General features: G+C 40.5%; 1 protein-coding gene across 1 annotated transcript in view; it reads left to right on the top strand.

Moving 5' to 3' along the window:
- Nucleotides 1-15,304, top strand: part of SLC9A4 (solute carrier family 9 member A4) — a 64,396-nt gene that overhangs the window by 30,724 nt on the left and 18,368 nt on the right. Inside the window, exons 3-8 of the mRNA XM_036089523.2 lie at nt 871-1,130; nt 2,285-2,502; nt 5,151-5,353; nt 5,927-6,013; nt 9,370-9,440; nt 14,432-14,593. Coding sequence (XP_035945416.1) covers nt 871-1,130; nt 2,285-2,502; nt 5,151-5,353; nt 5,927-6,013; nt 9,370-9,440; nt 14,432-14,593 — 1,001 coding nt within the window. The remainder of the gene's footprint in view (nt 1-870; nt 1,131-2,284; nt 2,503-5,150; nt 5,354-5,926; nt 6,014-9,369; nt 9,441-14,431; nt 14,594-15,304) is intronic.

Here is a 15,304-nt window from a genome sequence, read left to right as displayed (position 1 = left end):
GGTGTGGATGGACCACTGGGCAGCAGAGAAGCCGTGTGGTTTAGCCAGAGGAGCTGGTCTGGAGCTGCTCGGCAAACAACAGGCCACCCTCGGGAAGGCAGGCAGGGAAAGTGCATCAGTAGTTGGTGGCACCAGGCGTGCAGTGGGAGCCTGGGCTTAGGAGGGGGCAAGGGCCTTCCCAGGAGCAGACTGCGTGGACAGGGCAGAGGAGAGGGTTTACACACAGAAGGCTGCTCAGGGGGACCCTTGATGACAGGCGTGCTGCATGAGGGCTATGCCAGGGCTTCTTTTTTCCATGTCAGGAGGTCCACGGACAAGTTATCTCCTGTCAAAGCTGTAAGGTTACGGACCAACTGCCTCCAGGGCCTGTGCCCTCCCCTCAAAGGGCCTATCGGAAGTCCTCCCAATCACCTGACTGACTATTGCCCCGCCCACCGGAAGTTGCTGGAAAGCCCCTTTCTCCTGCAATGTCCCCTCAGCGCCTTCTGCTGAGAGAGCTGTAAGATGCGGCTCCCTTGAAGGAGAAAAATTCTGCTGAAGGAATTCCATTGTTTATTATAGAGCCCGTATTGAAAGGCACATTCGGAGCTGGGAGGAAATTAAGTTGATAACTGACACAGCTTCGCAAAGAGACTGGCACAGAGTGGGTGCTCAGTGACTGAAAGCTGTATTAGACTCTTACCCAGTGTAAACGAATAAGAGCAAATTATTTGGAATGATTTTAAAGTTAGGTATTAGCCATATTAATATTTATGGTCGTGTAATTCACTGTTGTGTATTACTCAACTAGACACAAAGTTAAGAATCTGTGTGTCAAATATTTCTCATTTTGAATTCATGTTTCTTTTCCTTCATTTTCTTTTTGTCTAGGTCTTATACAATATATTAATTGCCTTCACAAAGATGCATAAATTTGAAGACATAGAGCCTGTCGACATTTTGGCTGGATGTGCCCGATTCATTATTGTAGGGGTTGGGGGAGTATTTTTCGGCGTCATTTTTGGGTTCATTTCTGCGTTTATCACACGTTTCACTCAGAATATCTCTGCAATCGAACCACTCATCGTCTTCATGTTCAGTTATCTGTCTTACTTAGCTGCGGAGACACTCTACCTCTCTGGCATCCTGGCGTGAGTACAAACCAAGGACCAACTCTCATAGCAATAAAAGAGAATGCAGGACCACACGGTGTGGACTAGCATCTGCAAAAGGCAGAACTTCAGACACTAATCTGCAAGGGTGTTGCTGGATTCAGGCTTTTTAAACTTTTGTAAAATCCGATTCGGGGCCTTTGCCAAACGAATGTTCTCCCCAGCCTTTGAATTTGCTCTTCTCCTGAACGGCCTTAGCAGAGCAGAGCAATTATAAGGTCAATTTAAAAGGCTCAGAAGAGCTGATGCGGAGAAGAACTAGAAGTTCAAGGTTAAAGTCTCATTTCAATAGCTTTTTTTTTCCCTTGAAAAATTCATTATTTTAAAGGTAAAGGGCAGCATGCCATGAAGGACTGTCATTCCTGAGCTCTGCCTTCTTCTATTTCCCTTAAATCACATCACACTGGGGTGGAATGAAACTAGGTAGATGGGATAAGACCAGTAGTCCAGATTTTTTTTCCTAATGAAAATATTTGTAAATATTTATCCTTCCTTATATTTTGGAATGAGGCTTCTTAACTTGGCTTGCTATATCTAGTCATGTTGTTTTCTCTATGGTATTATCCTCATACCTAGCTACTCAGGCAGAAATATTTAATTTTACTGTATAGAAATACCTATTTTAATTAAATATAATAGTATAAAATCTAGATACTCATTATTGTCCCACCCGAAAAGTGATCTAAATTACTTAGACAAGGCAGTTTTTTCTCTTCCCCTGCCCTCAACTGCCCCCCACCAGACTTGCTAGTGTCTCTAGAACAAAAACATTTTAAATGAAAAATATCTCATTAAATTGTTGTAAGAAACATTGCTCCGGTGGTGGAAATGAGAGCCTCGCTGGATTATTCTTTCCAGAAACAGTTCTGCTTTGGGTTTGTGCATGGTTGATACCATTTTCTTGTGAGAAAGCCATGCCATGCCCACCTTTCCCAACACACTCAACTTGAGCAAACCCTTTGGGGAGGGAGAAGAGGAAAAAAGAAAGCCTGTGGGGAAAAGGAAAGGGGAATGGAGAAGATGTTCTCTCTGGATAAAAACAGGACCTATGTATCTGTGGCGTCTCCAGTACAGAGTTTTTCATGGAGGGGCAAAATCTTGTGGCTTCTCCTGAGACTCTGTTCCATCTGCAGAATCACGGCCTGTGCGGTAACAATGAAAAAGTATGTAGAGGAAAATGTGTCCCAAACATCCTACACGACCATCAAGTATTTCATGAAGATGCTGAGCAGCGTCAGCGAGACCCTGATCTTCATCTTCATGGGCGTGTCCACCATTGGGAAGAACCATGAGTGGAACTGGGCCTTCATCTGTTTCACCCTGGTCTTCTGCCAGATCTGGAGAGCCATTAGTAAGAGACAGCAGGACCCAAAGAGGCCCCTGCCTGTTGCTTTTTTAAATTTTTCTTATCCCTTTCTGCAATGTAATAGCCTAAGTAGTGAAGGGACACTAACTGGTTTGACTAGTTAGGGGAGTATAGGCACCTCGTAGTGACCAGGAATGTTGTCTGTGTGCTCCCTCACTCCGTTCAGAGCAATCAGAGGCTGGTAAGGTTGTGCACTGAAGCAAGGCTGGCGCAAGGAGTTTGTTTTTCTTTTTTATTTGAAGAGAGAACTTTCACATTTACACATTTAAATATAACTCAGTAGATTTATCCCTTGCTCTTCACTTCTTTGTTGATTTTTACCCTCTTGCACCTTAAATCAGATACAGATTATACACTGTGAGCATTTACACTTTTATTACAGGAAAAGTGAGATCTAAGTGTAGTCTATGTAAGGCAGGTACTGCTAGAAAACATTCCCTTAAAACATACAGGTGCTTTTAGTTGAGCGTTGAGTTTGATGTATAGAAAACCAAGGACCAGGAAGTAAATCTTTATTTTTAAAAGTGCTTATTATTAATCAGTAAAGGCAACTCTATAATGTAACTGACTTTACCCCTATAAAATATGCCTAATTTTAAAAAAAATGAGACGTCTTGACTAATGGCTGCTTATTTATCTTGTACATTTATGTTTCCGGGGCTAGCAAGAACATTAAGTACTGAACTACATTATATGTGCTGTTTTATTTTAAAATGATTTTGAGCAGGATTTGAAGCATTTGCTTAATTGACTTTGATCAATATTTTCAAGCCAATTACAATTAAAGAGAGATTAGGGGAAATGAATGAGAACTTACCTTGAACATATCAATTCTAAATTAATTTAGGGTGGGTTTTAAATCTGGGAAGAATAATAAGAATGCAGAAATATTAAAACATTCATAAAACTAGCTCTGAATATATGTGCCTGTTCGCTTTCTTGGGGAGAAAAGAATTAAGGAAACTGTTATTTAATAATATAAATTTATAATTTCAAATCAAATCTTAGCACTGCTAATAACTAGCTATACTCAAAATCTTCTTCCTCAACCACAAAATGGGAGGCATGAACAAATTTCCTAGGTTCCCTTCGGTTCTAATACTCTCTAATGTCAAGAGAAGTAACACTACTGAACTTCAGCCCAGCCAACAGGAGTATAAACCATCTAAGAGAGGATTAATATGGTGGGTACCTCAACATTGTTGGCCCTTGGTGACATTCCAACCGGACTCCTTCATATTCTAGCTGAGGGGAGAGTCACCGAGAGAATGGCTGACTGGGCCATGTCACAGTGAGGGACAGAGCCAGCTGTCAGAATCCAGTTCTCCCTCCCAGTCTCTTCTCATGCCCAGCCTGACTCGTTGGCTAATGTAGTTCACACTCATGAAGGCTTATAACATAAAGTCCCTGATTTCTGTTATATATAGAAATTAAATTTATGTAAACCTTCCATCTACCTTCCGAGGTAAATACTACCGTTATCTCCTCCAGAGAGACTGAGTACATGAAAAGATCAGAACCTTAGCCAAGGTTACATGACTAGTATGTGGAGGAGCCAGGACACAAAAAACAAAATGAAAAATTTTAGATTTTACCGTCTCTCACATTATCCATGTGCCTGTCACCAAAGGTTGCTTGCTGTGAAGTCTGTGTGATTAGAAGTCACACGTGGATACTGAGCTTTATTCTGTAGTAAAACCTCCTCTTTAGTCAGAGCTTTAGTGAAGGGCCTTTCCCACCAGGAAGCACTGCATTGGTGGTAAGCTAGGTCGTGTGGGCCACTCAGGGATGGAAAATCGGTGTGGTAGAAAACACCTCTGTGTTTTAAACAAGCTCTGCCACCCTCCACCTTCCACTTACTGATAGTAAGAAACCCTCCTTTGAGCCCTTGCCAACTTTCTTGTTTGCATTGAACCTCAAGAAGAACCAAACCAACCACAAAAGTTTTGCTTACCCAGCAGAGACCACAATCACTAAAAGAGTCCTCTTATGTTTAAAATTATACACCTCCTTTGGTTACTCATTGAGAACATGAGGTGACAAAAATGTTTCTATCCCCCAAGTAATACCTTTGCTCTACCTAGTTTTGAAAGGCAGAACAAAAATTATGAGTATAGATTAGAATATATATGCCATGTCTTATATCAGAAAGTATCAAGATTTTATTACTTTAAACACACACACACACACACACACACACACACAAAAGCTAGGAGGCTAATAACCTGAAGCACCACTGTTCACAACTACTCAAGAAATGAAGTTTTTTTTTTTTAGATTTTATTTATTAATTTAAGACATAGAGATATATATAGAGAGAGAGCATGAGCAGGGGGAGAGGCAGAGGGAGAGGGAGAAGCAGGCTCCCCTCTGAGGCAGGAGCCTGATGTGGGGCCCGATCCCAGGACCCTGGGATCATGACCTGAGCCGAAGGCAGATGCTTAACAATCTGAGCCACCCAGGCCCCAAGAAATGAAGTTTTGTAAGATATTTTGTTTGGGATGGACAATCATGGGTGTGATGAAATTAAGTTGCGTTGTTTTGCGGGCACATGCACACGACTCGGGTTCACTAGCATTGTATATCTACCCATTCATGACCCTTTGCTCTAATACATATTTCCCCCTTTCTAGGCGTATTTGCTCTCTTCTATGTCAGTAACCAGTTTCGGACTTTCCCCTTCTCCATCAAGGACCAGTGCATAATTTTCTACAGTGGTGTCCGAGGAGCTGGAAGTTTTTCACTTGCATTTTTGCTTCCTCTGTCTCTTTTTCCTAGGAAGAAAATGTTTGTCACTGCTACTCTAGTAGTTATATATTTTACTGTATTTATTCAGGTTAGTAGATTTCTTTCATATCTGAAATAAGTAGATTCTTTCAGGATGATGTATTAAATTAGTATGGTACCAAAAAAGGGATGTTTTATCTAATTTTTCAACATATGCTCAATAGTCAAACTAAATTCCCAAAAACTTCTAGGTCATGTTTGTGTTCATCCTTTAACCTCTAAAATATGTTGCTTTTTAATTAATAAAACATATTTATCAAAATATTCCTGGGTAGCAGGTGAATGATTGTTACTCTAGTGTGTTTTACTGAAAACAAGATTCCAATTAGTACTGGATAGCAAGAGTTTTTATTTTAGCTGGAGTTTTTTTCTCAGCAAACTAATGAGGTTATTTTAAGGGATGACACTAAATTCCTGCTTTAAAGTAATGCCTATTTTCATTGCAGAATTTAAAAGACTTAAATAAGAACTAAAGTAAACAGTGGAGCATTTATCCAGTAGAAGCTAGTACAAAACAAAGATATGAAAATTGGAAGCTCTAATAGTTTTGGTAATAGACTTACTCTCTATAATGACAATATTCACTACAACAGAACTCTTTATTTTGTCATTTGTGGTCTAGGGAATCACAATTGGCCCACTGGTCAGGTACCTGGATGTTAAAAAGACCAATAAAAAAGAATCCATCAACGAAGAGCTTCATATTCGTGTAAGTTATCTCTTTGTCATAATTAGTAAGTTAATAAGATGTTCTCCATTTGTCACTGATAGGAGTAATCTATCAGCTAAATGATGAGATGTTGTGTACACATCACTAAACATAGTCTCTTTCCTCGCCAGCTAGATCAAGAGTAACTGTGCTAGTTTCTGATTGCTGCTGTAGGAAATTACCATAAATTTAGTTGCTTGAAAAACCATAGTTATTATCTTATAGTTCTGTAGGTCAGAAGTTCAAAATGGGTCTCACTGGGCTAAAATCAAGATGTTGCTGGGCTCTATTTCTTTTGGGAGTTTCTAGGGAAAAATCTGTTTTCTTGCCTCTTCCAGCTTCTAGAAGCCTCTAGCATTCCTTGGCTCATGGATCTCTCCCATCTTCAAAGTCAGCAATGGCCGCTCAGGTCTTTCTCATGCTGCATCACTCTGATACTAACTTTTCTGCCTTCCTCTTCCACATTAGAGACCTTTATGATTATATTAGGCCCATGTGGCTAATTTAGGATATTCTCTCTATCTTAAGGTTGGCAACCCTAAGTCCAACTACTATCTTAATTTTCCTTTGCATATAAACTAACATATTCACAGGTTCTGGGGATTAGAATGTGGACATCTTCAGGCATTATTCTGCCTATCAGTCTGCTCTCTGCCCCTCAAAGATTCATATCTATTCCACATGCAAAATACATTAACTCTATCCTGACATCCCCAAAGTCTCAATCCATTGTAGTGTCAACTCAAAGACCAAAACCTCACCAAAATTTTATCAGCTCAAAAGTCCCAAATCTCATCATCTCAATCATCTAAATCAGGGATGGTTGAGCCTCTGAGTATTATCCATCCTGAGGCACAGCTCATCTCCAATGCTGAACATGTGGAACTCAAGAAACAAGTTATCTGCTCCCAAAACACACTGGCAGGGCAGTCATAGGACAAGGGCTATAGATATTTCCTTTCAAAAAGGGGGGAAATGGAAGGAAAAAGGGAGTCATTTCCAATGACTGGGAAAACTACTTGGTTTCAAGGCCTGGGAACAGCCTCTGTTCCCTCAGACTGGAACTCCAATATGGGTTCCACCCTCTGGGTTCTCAACTCCACCCTCAGAGTCATCCTTTCTTTTTTATGAAAGATGGCCTGTGTTTTCAGCTTATTCCTTTGATCAGCCTGTTTCTAGCCTGTGGAACTTTGGGGTCCAAACCCCCACTTCCATTTTATCTTTTCTCCTTGCCATTTGGTTCAAGTTTGCAGTGTTCCTGTCAGGGTTCAACAGGGAAGCAGAACCAGTAGGAGATATATATTAAGAGCTTCATTGTAAGGAATTGGCTTACCTACTGTAGGGGCTGACTAGGCAAGCCCAGAAACTGTATGACAGCCCTTCAAGAAAGGTAGACCAGAACTCTCAGGCATGAGCCACAGCTGCTGTGCACAACTGGAATTTTCTTCTTCATCAGGGAAGCTTCAGTTCTACTCTCCAGGCCTTTGAACTGATCAAACTAGTCCCACTCAGATTATCGAGGATAATCTTCCTGATTTCAAGACAACTGATTATGGACTTTAATCATATCTGCTAAATACCTTCACAGCAACATCTAGATTAGTGTTAATAATACCTGGGGACTAGCTTTGCCTAGATAACACCTCAAAAAAACGATCACCGTAACTAATGCTCATAATTGCCCTACTTTCTTCTGAAATCATTGTTCCAATGGAACATGGGACCCTCTGCTTTTTCTGAACTTTTCATTAAGAAAGGGTAAAGACTTCTACTACTTCTGCAGATATAGCCTGGTAGCAGTTTTCAGTGAAAACATTCAATTCTGACAAAGATGAAAGTGAAGTTGAGCATGGTTTCTACCTGTTGGTTTAAGTTCAATACAATATTAGAGGGATGCCATTCTGTATGGCTCCAGGGAATAAAAATGAGAAGGAATACATGGAAGACAGAGGGAAAGAGACTTCAGCTCAGTTAATGAAGAGCATTCTGGCAATTGCTTCTCCTATGGCACACCCAAAGGTGAGATGGAGGTGTAGAAACAGTGACTGGGGACACTTGGCATAGCTGCTGTACAGGAGCTTCAGGCTCTGAGGGGATGATTGTCCAGATAATTTGTAAGGTTCTTTTATCCCTCTAAGTTCATGATTCTAATGCTGGAGAAACTGATGAAGTCTTTCAAAATCAGCCCTGGATTTTATGGCCAAAGTCATCTAAACCCAAACCAAAAATTTTCAAGGCCATTTGAAAATGTTCAACAGATGGGGATAAGGAGCAAGCATTTTAAAATAAGGAATGCTTTGGGGACCCTGGGTGGCTCAGTTGGTGAAGTGTCTGCCTTTGGTTCAGGTCACAATCCCAGGGTCCTGGAATCGAGCCCCGTGTCAGGCTTCCTGCTCAACAGGGGGTCTGCTTCTCCCTCTCTCTTTGCCCCTCCCCTGTGCTCATTCTCCCTCAAGTAAATAAATAAAATCCTAAAAAAAAAAAAAAGAAGTGCTTTAACCTGACTACTGAAGATTTTTGTTTCTATCTTTATACCCTCTATGCACTATTTTTAGAAATTAAATAATATACCTAAGACAATAAAACTTAGATACTTTACTCCTTTCTTATTTATTTTTTTCTCAAATAAAGTTATAATTATTGGTAGAAAGTACATCAATTAAATGTTTCAGAATTAATTTAGTATTTGTCTATTTTGAAAATATTTTAGAGGTCAGCATAAACTTCAATGATTGCAAGTTTAAATTATGAAGACTAATTCATAAATTTTGAAGAGATTATGCTTTTTTCTGAAATTCCTGTAAATAATTCAGGTGAAGCAAATTTATTTAGTGTAATTGGCTTGGATGGTGAAATGTAATACTGAGACAAAATAATCAGATTAAAAATGAGGCAAATAGGTAAATATTGTTGTTAGTTATTATTATTATTATTATTATTTTAGGATATCTGTAGAATTATATTTTCAGAAACTATAAATTGGATACTGGCAATGTTTTCTTTTGTGCTGAAATTAAAAGTAACAATTAGCTATTACATTCATGTGATTTCAGTAATGAGACATTTTCTAAATCATTCTAGAAAAATATTATTCAAAGCAAATGGCAGGTATCCTTTTTCATTGAAAGTTATGTGCGTTATTAAGGAGCTAGTGAACAGAGTCTGAATCATGAAACTAAGTTGAATTACTATGGAAGGCATTATAAGTTTCAGTTACATGAACAGAGTGATAGAAAAGAGGACATGTTCCAGGAAATTAAAACCTCCTTTGTTTTCCAAAGTGTATTAGCTTTCTTTGTGTGTCTTTTAGAGTTAAAGTTTCACCAGCAATCATTTTTCTGTATTTGGTTTGGCAGCTGATGGATCACTTGAAAGCTGGAATTGAAGATATGTGTGGGCAATGGAGTCACTACCAAGTGAGAGACAAGTAAGGAGGCAGAGGGTTTCGCTGCCTAGGAAGGATATTTGTGGCATGAGGAACCTCAAAATGTTACATTGGAAACTGAGCATAAGACTAGAAAGAGTCCAGAGGAATGGGACCAGGGATGTAAAGGGCCTGGGAGCCATGGCATAGAAGAGGCAGGTGGAAGACGTGGGAATGCCCAGCCTGTGAATGGAGAGCTCTCAGGTGGAGGGGCTGTAGATTTGGGCTAGGTTGTGTCAGAGAGAACTAGTGCAATTTTCAGACTGAAATTAGAGAAGTCAGACCTAAGTTTAAAACAAGGACAAGTTTTCCAATGAAGAGAGAAGCTCAACCATGGAATGACTGGCTTCGTAAGGCTACAGAGGGAGTTTGGTGAATCATCGGGGATCCTGGGGAAGACAGTCCTCCATTGGGGAGGGCGGATGCAGTGGAAGACCTTCAAGGGTCCTTTCTACATGGTTCTATAAAAATGCCAAAGTCTCCCTTCTCCACCACATCTCACATTTCAGAACACATTCTCTTCCTGAATTTTAGTCTACAGCATATTTCTTATGTGGCCCTGAGGAGAGTTGCCCTCAAGATAAGGAAGATGAGAGTTTGGGAGTTAAACATAGCAATTTAGCCGATGTAAGAATCAGCAGTAGTTGAGTTAACCAAACAGTAGAAGTTTTCTCTCTAGGGCTTGACAACATGTTGATGTTGGTGATGCCAAGAGAAACTAGATCTTAAAAAGTCTAGCAGATGAAAGGGGTAGTAGCACCTAAATGAGAAACTGAGAGCTTTTGGGTGGGCTTTTTAAATTTTATTTTGAATAATCTATTTTTAAATTTTAATTCCAGTTAGTTAACATGCAGTGTTATACTAGTTTCAGGTGTACAATATAGTGAGTGATTCAACACTGCCATACAACACCCGGTGCTCATCACAACAACTGCCCTCCTTGATCTCCGTCACGTATTTCCCCCATCCTCCCACCCACTTCCCCTCTGGTAACCACCAGTTTGTTCTCTATAGTTAAGAGTCTGTTTCTTGGTTTGTCTCTCTCTTTTTCTCTTTTTTTTTTGTTTTTCTTTTGTTTTGTTTCTTAATTCCACATGTGAGTGAAATCATATGGTATCTGTCTTTCTCTGACTTATTTCACTTAGGATTATACTCTCTAGCTCCATCCATGTTGTTACAAATGGCAAGATTTCCTTCTTTTTGATGGCTGAGTAATATTCTATTTTATATATCACATCTTCTTTATCCATTCATCAATCGATGGACGCTTGGGCTGCTTCCATAGTTTGGCTATTGTAAATAATGCTGCTTTAAACATAAGGATGCATGTATCCCTTTGAATTAGTGTTTTTTTGTATTCTGGCAGTAAATACCCAGTAGTACATTTCCTGGATTGTAAGGTAGTATTATTTTTAACTTTTTAAGGAACCTTCATACTGTTTTCCACAGTGGCTACACCAATTTGCATTTTGAGTGGGCTCTTTTTTATGAAGTAAAAAGAAGGACAGTCCTCATAGTGTTAAAATAGAACTTAATTTATGTAAATATCTACCAATCTAGAACCTAGGTTATGGATTTTTTAAGTCTAAATCCTATAGTTCACCCAGTGAAAAATCATTTAATATTATTCCATTTAGCCAAATTTATACCAAATTTTCCAGACACTAAGGCAGATATCAAGAGCAGTAAGACACAATCAAGGACATTCCAGGTCCTCACAATATAGTAGACAAGGTCCTGGGGGAAAGAAGAGAGAAAGAGCCTGAATGAATAATGATGATCCATATAAGAAATCCTAGAGCAGAGGTAAATGCATGGAACTATAATAGTACAGAAATGGGAGCACATTTTGAAAATAAATGAGGAGTTCTCCAGGCAAAGAAGAATGGAAAACATGCTGAGCAGCAGCAGTAACAGCAGGATATTTCAAAATGAAAAGGCAAGAAAGAGTGCAGCATGGTTTGGACACAGAGAGAAGGACGTGGTTGGAAGGAAGAGGTTGGAAAGACAGAGATATGCTTCTATGGCACAGGGCTAAGGAACTCTATACAGCCATTAATGCTATAAAATTCTATTTGACATTGAATACTCAAATCAGAAGACTTTTAAATAGGAGAGTAGTGGAAACAGTTGACAAAACCAAAAGACAACCTATAGAATGGGAGAAGATATTTGCAAATGTCTTACCAGGTAAAAGGTTAATATCCAAGATCTATAAAAAACTTATCAAACTCAACACTCAGAAAACAAATAACCCAGTCAAGAAATGGGCAGAAGACATGAACAGACATTTCTCCAAAGAAGACAAAGAAATGGCCAACAGACACATGAAAAAATGCTCAACATCACTTGGCATCAGGTAAATACAAATCAAAACCCCAATGAGTTACCACCTCACACCAGTCAGATGGCTAAAATTAACAAGTCAGGAAACAACAAATGTTGGCGAGGATGCAGAGAAAGGGGAACCCTCTTACACTGTTGGTGGGAATGCAAGCTGGTACAGGCACTATGGAAAACAGTATGGAGGTTCCCTAAAAAGTTAAAAATAGAGCTACCCTATGACCCAGCAATTACACTACTAGGTATTTACCCAAAGGATACAATGTGATCTGAAGGGGCACCTGCACCCCAAGGTTTATAGCAGCAATGTCCACAATAGCCAAACTATGGAAAGAGCCCAGATGTCCATTGGCAGATGGAAAGATAAAGAAGATGTGGTATATATACACAATGGAATATTAGTCAGCCTTCAAAAAGGATGAAATCTTACCATTTACAATGACATGGATGGAACTGGAGGGTATTATGCTAAGCAAAATAAGTTAATCAGAGGAGGACAATTGTCATATGGTTTCACTCATATGTGGAATTTAAGAAACAAAACAGAGGATCATAGGGGAAGGGAGGGGAAGAATAAAATAAGACAAAATCAGAGAGGGAGACAAACCATAAGAGACTCTTAATCATAGAAAACAAACTGAGGATTGTGGGAGGGGAGGTGGGTGGGGGGATGGGGTAACCGGGTGATGGGCATTAAGGAGGGCCCATAACGTAATGAGCACTGAGTGTTATATGCAATTGATGAATAACTGAACTCTACATCTGAAACTATTGGTACACTATATAATAATTAATTGAATTCAAATAAAATAAGATAAATTTAAAAAAAAGAAAAAAGAAATAAACAAATAGGAGAGTAGCATGACCATACTTGGCTTTTGGAAAGCAAACAACACCAGCGATATGGAAGCTGAATTTGAGACAGATACCGTGGGGTGCGAGACCTGTAAGGGATATCCACATGGACATAAGAATTTCATCCTGTAAACATAAAATAAGCCTCAGATACTATGCTAGCTTTTTCATATATTCTATTGTACATGATCTCCTGAATCTCCTGTGTTAGCACTATTTTTCTCATTTTGAAGATGAAGAAACCAGCTCCAGGGTATCAACTAGCCTACAGCAGAAACTTGACTGAATTCAGGTCTGGCTTTAGAGCCTCTTCTGTTTCCCATGAACCACAGAGCTTTCAGAATCATAGGGATGAGGAACTAGCAGAAGGAGCACTGGCCTATTTCTGAGGCGGACGTGGGGACTGGCCAGGGGTATAGGGAGAAGAGGGTGAGGAAAGAGACAATAAGAGTGACTCTCAGATTTCCAGATAGCAAGTCTAGGAGGATAACAATGCCAAGGTGCAATGTATAGACTATAGAAGAATGTCCAGTTAAATAATACCAGGGTATGGAGAGGGGAAGCTGAGTGAGGACAGGACTCTGAGAAGCTTCCATTCCTCTGGGGCAGGTAAGGAAGAGGAAGAGATTTGGAAAGAAGCCTTTAGGGAGGCTGGAAGGGATGCAGGCGTAGATCAGGATGTGGTGGGCTCAGAGGAAATGACCCGGTGGCACATCGGGAGGAGCCAGGTGGCACGTAGGGCACCCACCGGCGTTGAACAGTAAAGGTCAAGATGAGCTCAATGTAAAGAGTGTCAGAGAAGTCCTGATGGGTGTGGAGCAATGCAGGGGACTGAGGAATAAACAGGAACAGCAGCCTCTCTTGAAGAAAGGCAGAAAACAAGAAGGCTGAGGGGTGGACCCATCTGGAGCAAGAGCAGGCCAGGCATGAGCCAAACACAGATCCTAAGGAATCACAGCCTGCTGACCCCGGAGGAGACTTGACTGATAAAGCATCCTTCTGCCTCACAGACCAGGAGACCAATCACCAGATAATAAGGCAGCAGCCCTGGGAGTTCTTTCCCCTCCAGAAAATAAAGCAGGCACACAAATTACTCTTTGAATGTAAAATGATTGGAAGTGTTGAAAATTCCTACTCCACACAAATGGCCGGCTCTGAAGGCTCCATATGCCGATGTGCAGCTCAGCCTAATGGGCCAGCCAGAGGTTTGTTATAATAGTCAGCGGCCATCAGCACCTAGCCTATTCAGCTTCTCCATCATTCAGACTGTCAGGATATATGGGTTCTCCCCCTACCCCCTCCTTCATTGTCAGGAATCAAAATGATCTGCAGCATAATGGGCGAAACTACCGTAACTACTGGGCCATTTAAATTTATTGGGTTCTGGTTGAAGAGGCCAGTATTACTGTAAGTGCCACTGCCGCTGTTAGGAGCTATTAGAATGGAACATTTGTTCAAAAGCCTCAACCCCTCATTTCTTCTCTTACAATTGGAGCTGAGCTGCGCTGGGCCTCCCCTGCTCCCCACTTATGCGTACTTTCTGCCCTGATTGCAGCTTGTCCCTCCCTTTTGTCTAGTTGATTTTCAATGTATTCAGGCCAGTAGGCTATTCTTTCTTTATTAAAATATATATATAAGTCCTCTGATTTTTTTTTAAATGTGTTCCAAGACTGAATTCTCAGCACCATCCTGGTGTTCAGAACAAAGTGAGGTAGTAGTTTGTTTTAAGAAAAATACATACTTCCATAACACGTACAGAGATTAAAGATGTCCAAAATGTTGGTTTTCGTTTTTAGGTTTAAGAAGTTTGATCACAGATATTTACGGAAAATCCTAATCCGAAAGAACCAGCCCAAATCCAGCATTGTCTCCTTGTACAAGAAGCTGGAAATGAAACAAGCTATTGAGATGGTAGAAACTGGGATCCTCAGTTCCACAGCCTTTTCTGTACCCCACCAGTAAGTCCCATATGCTCTTTGATCTGGACTTTCCGTGTCAGAATTCCTAGGGGCACTAACTCATCGTTCCATTTAGAGATAATACTAGGAGTGAAGGGGCAGAAATTTGAAGGAGGAATCATGAGAAAAGGATGACCTAAGTCTTGGCCATTTGTATTTTGGCCCACGCTCACCTCGTTTCTGAACATTATCTAGCAAAAGTTGCGTGCTGTAGTTGTATGACACCTTTCCTTGGGAAGGAAGGGAAAGTGAATTTATAGAATGATGGCATAGTTTACAAGACTTTCTCTTTTTGATTAATTTCTACCCTTCAACCCCGGTTCATTTGATTTCGCTAATCGTACACTAATAATAATATGCATTTCTCCAGTAAGTCATTTATTTCTCTTCCTCTCTTGTATGAGGAGGAGAGACCCGGTCAGCATCTTGTGATGCTAGCTGGGATTAGGGGTTGAGTGGTGGTAACACGTGTGGTGGTTGGTGGGCTAGTTAAATTTACCTAGGTAAAACCTAGGTAAATTTACCCCCCCACCAAGGATGTCCAGGTTTCTTTCATGAAGCAGTTTATGAGGGACCCCTGGGTGGCTCAATCAGTTAAGTGTCTGCCTTCAGCTCAGGTCGTGATCCCAGGGTCCTGGGATCGAGTCCTGCATCTGGCGCCTTGCTCGGCGGGGAGCCTGCTTCTCCCTCTGCCTCTGACCCTCCCCCCTT

The sequence above is a fragment of the Halichoerus grypus genome, chromosome 10 (assembly GCF_964656455.1).
Source record: "Halichoerus grypus chromosome 10, mHalGry1.hap1.1, whole genome shotgun sequence".
In the NCBI taxonomy this organism is placed as follows: Eukaryota; Metazoa; Chordata; class Mammalia; order Carnivora; family Phocidae; genus Halichoerus; species Halichoerus grypus.
Note: the sequence above shows the minus strand (reverse complement) of the source record. Positions and strands in the feature narration are given on the sequence as shown.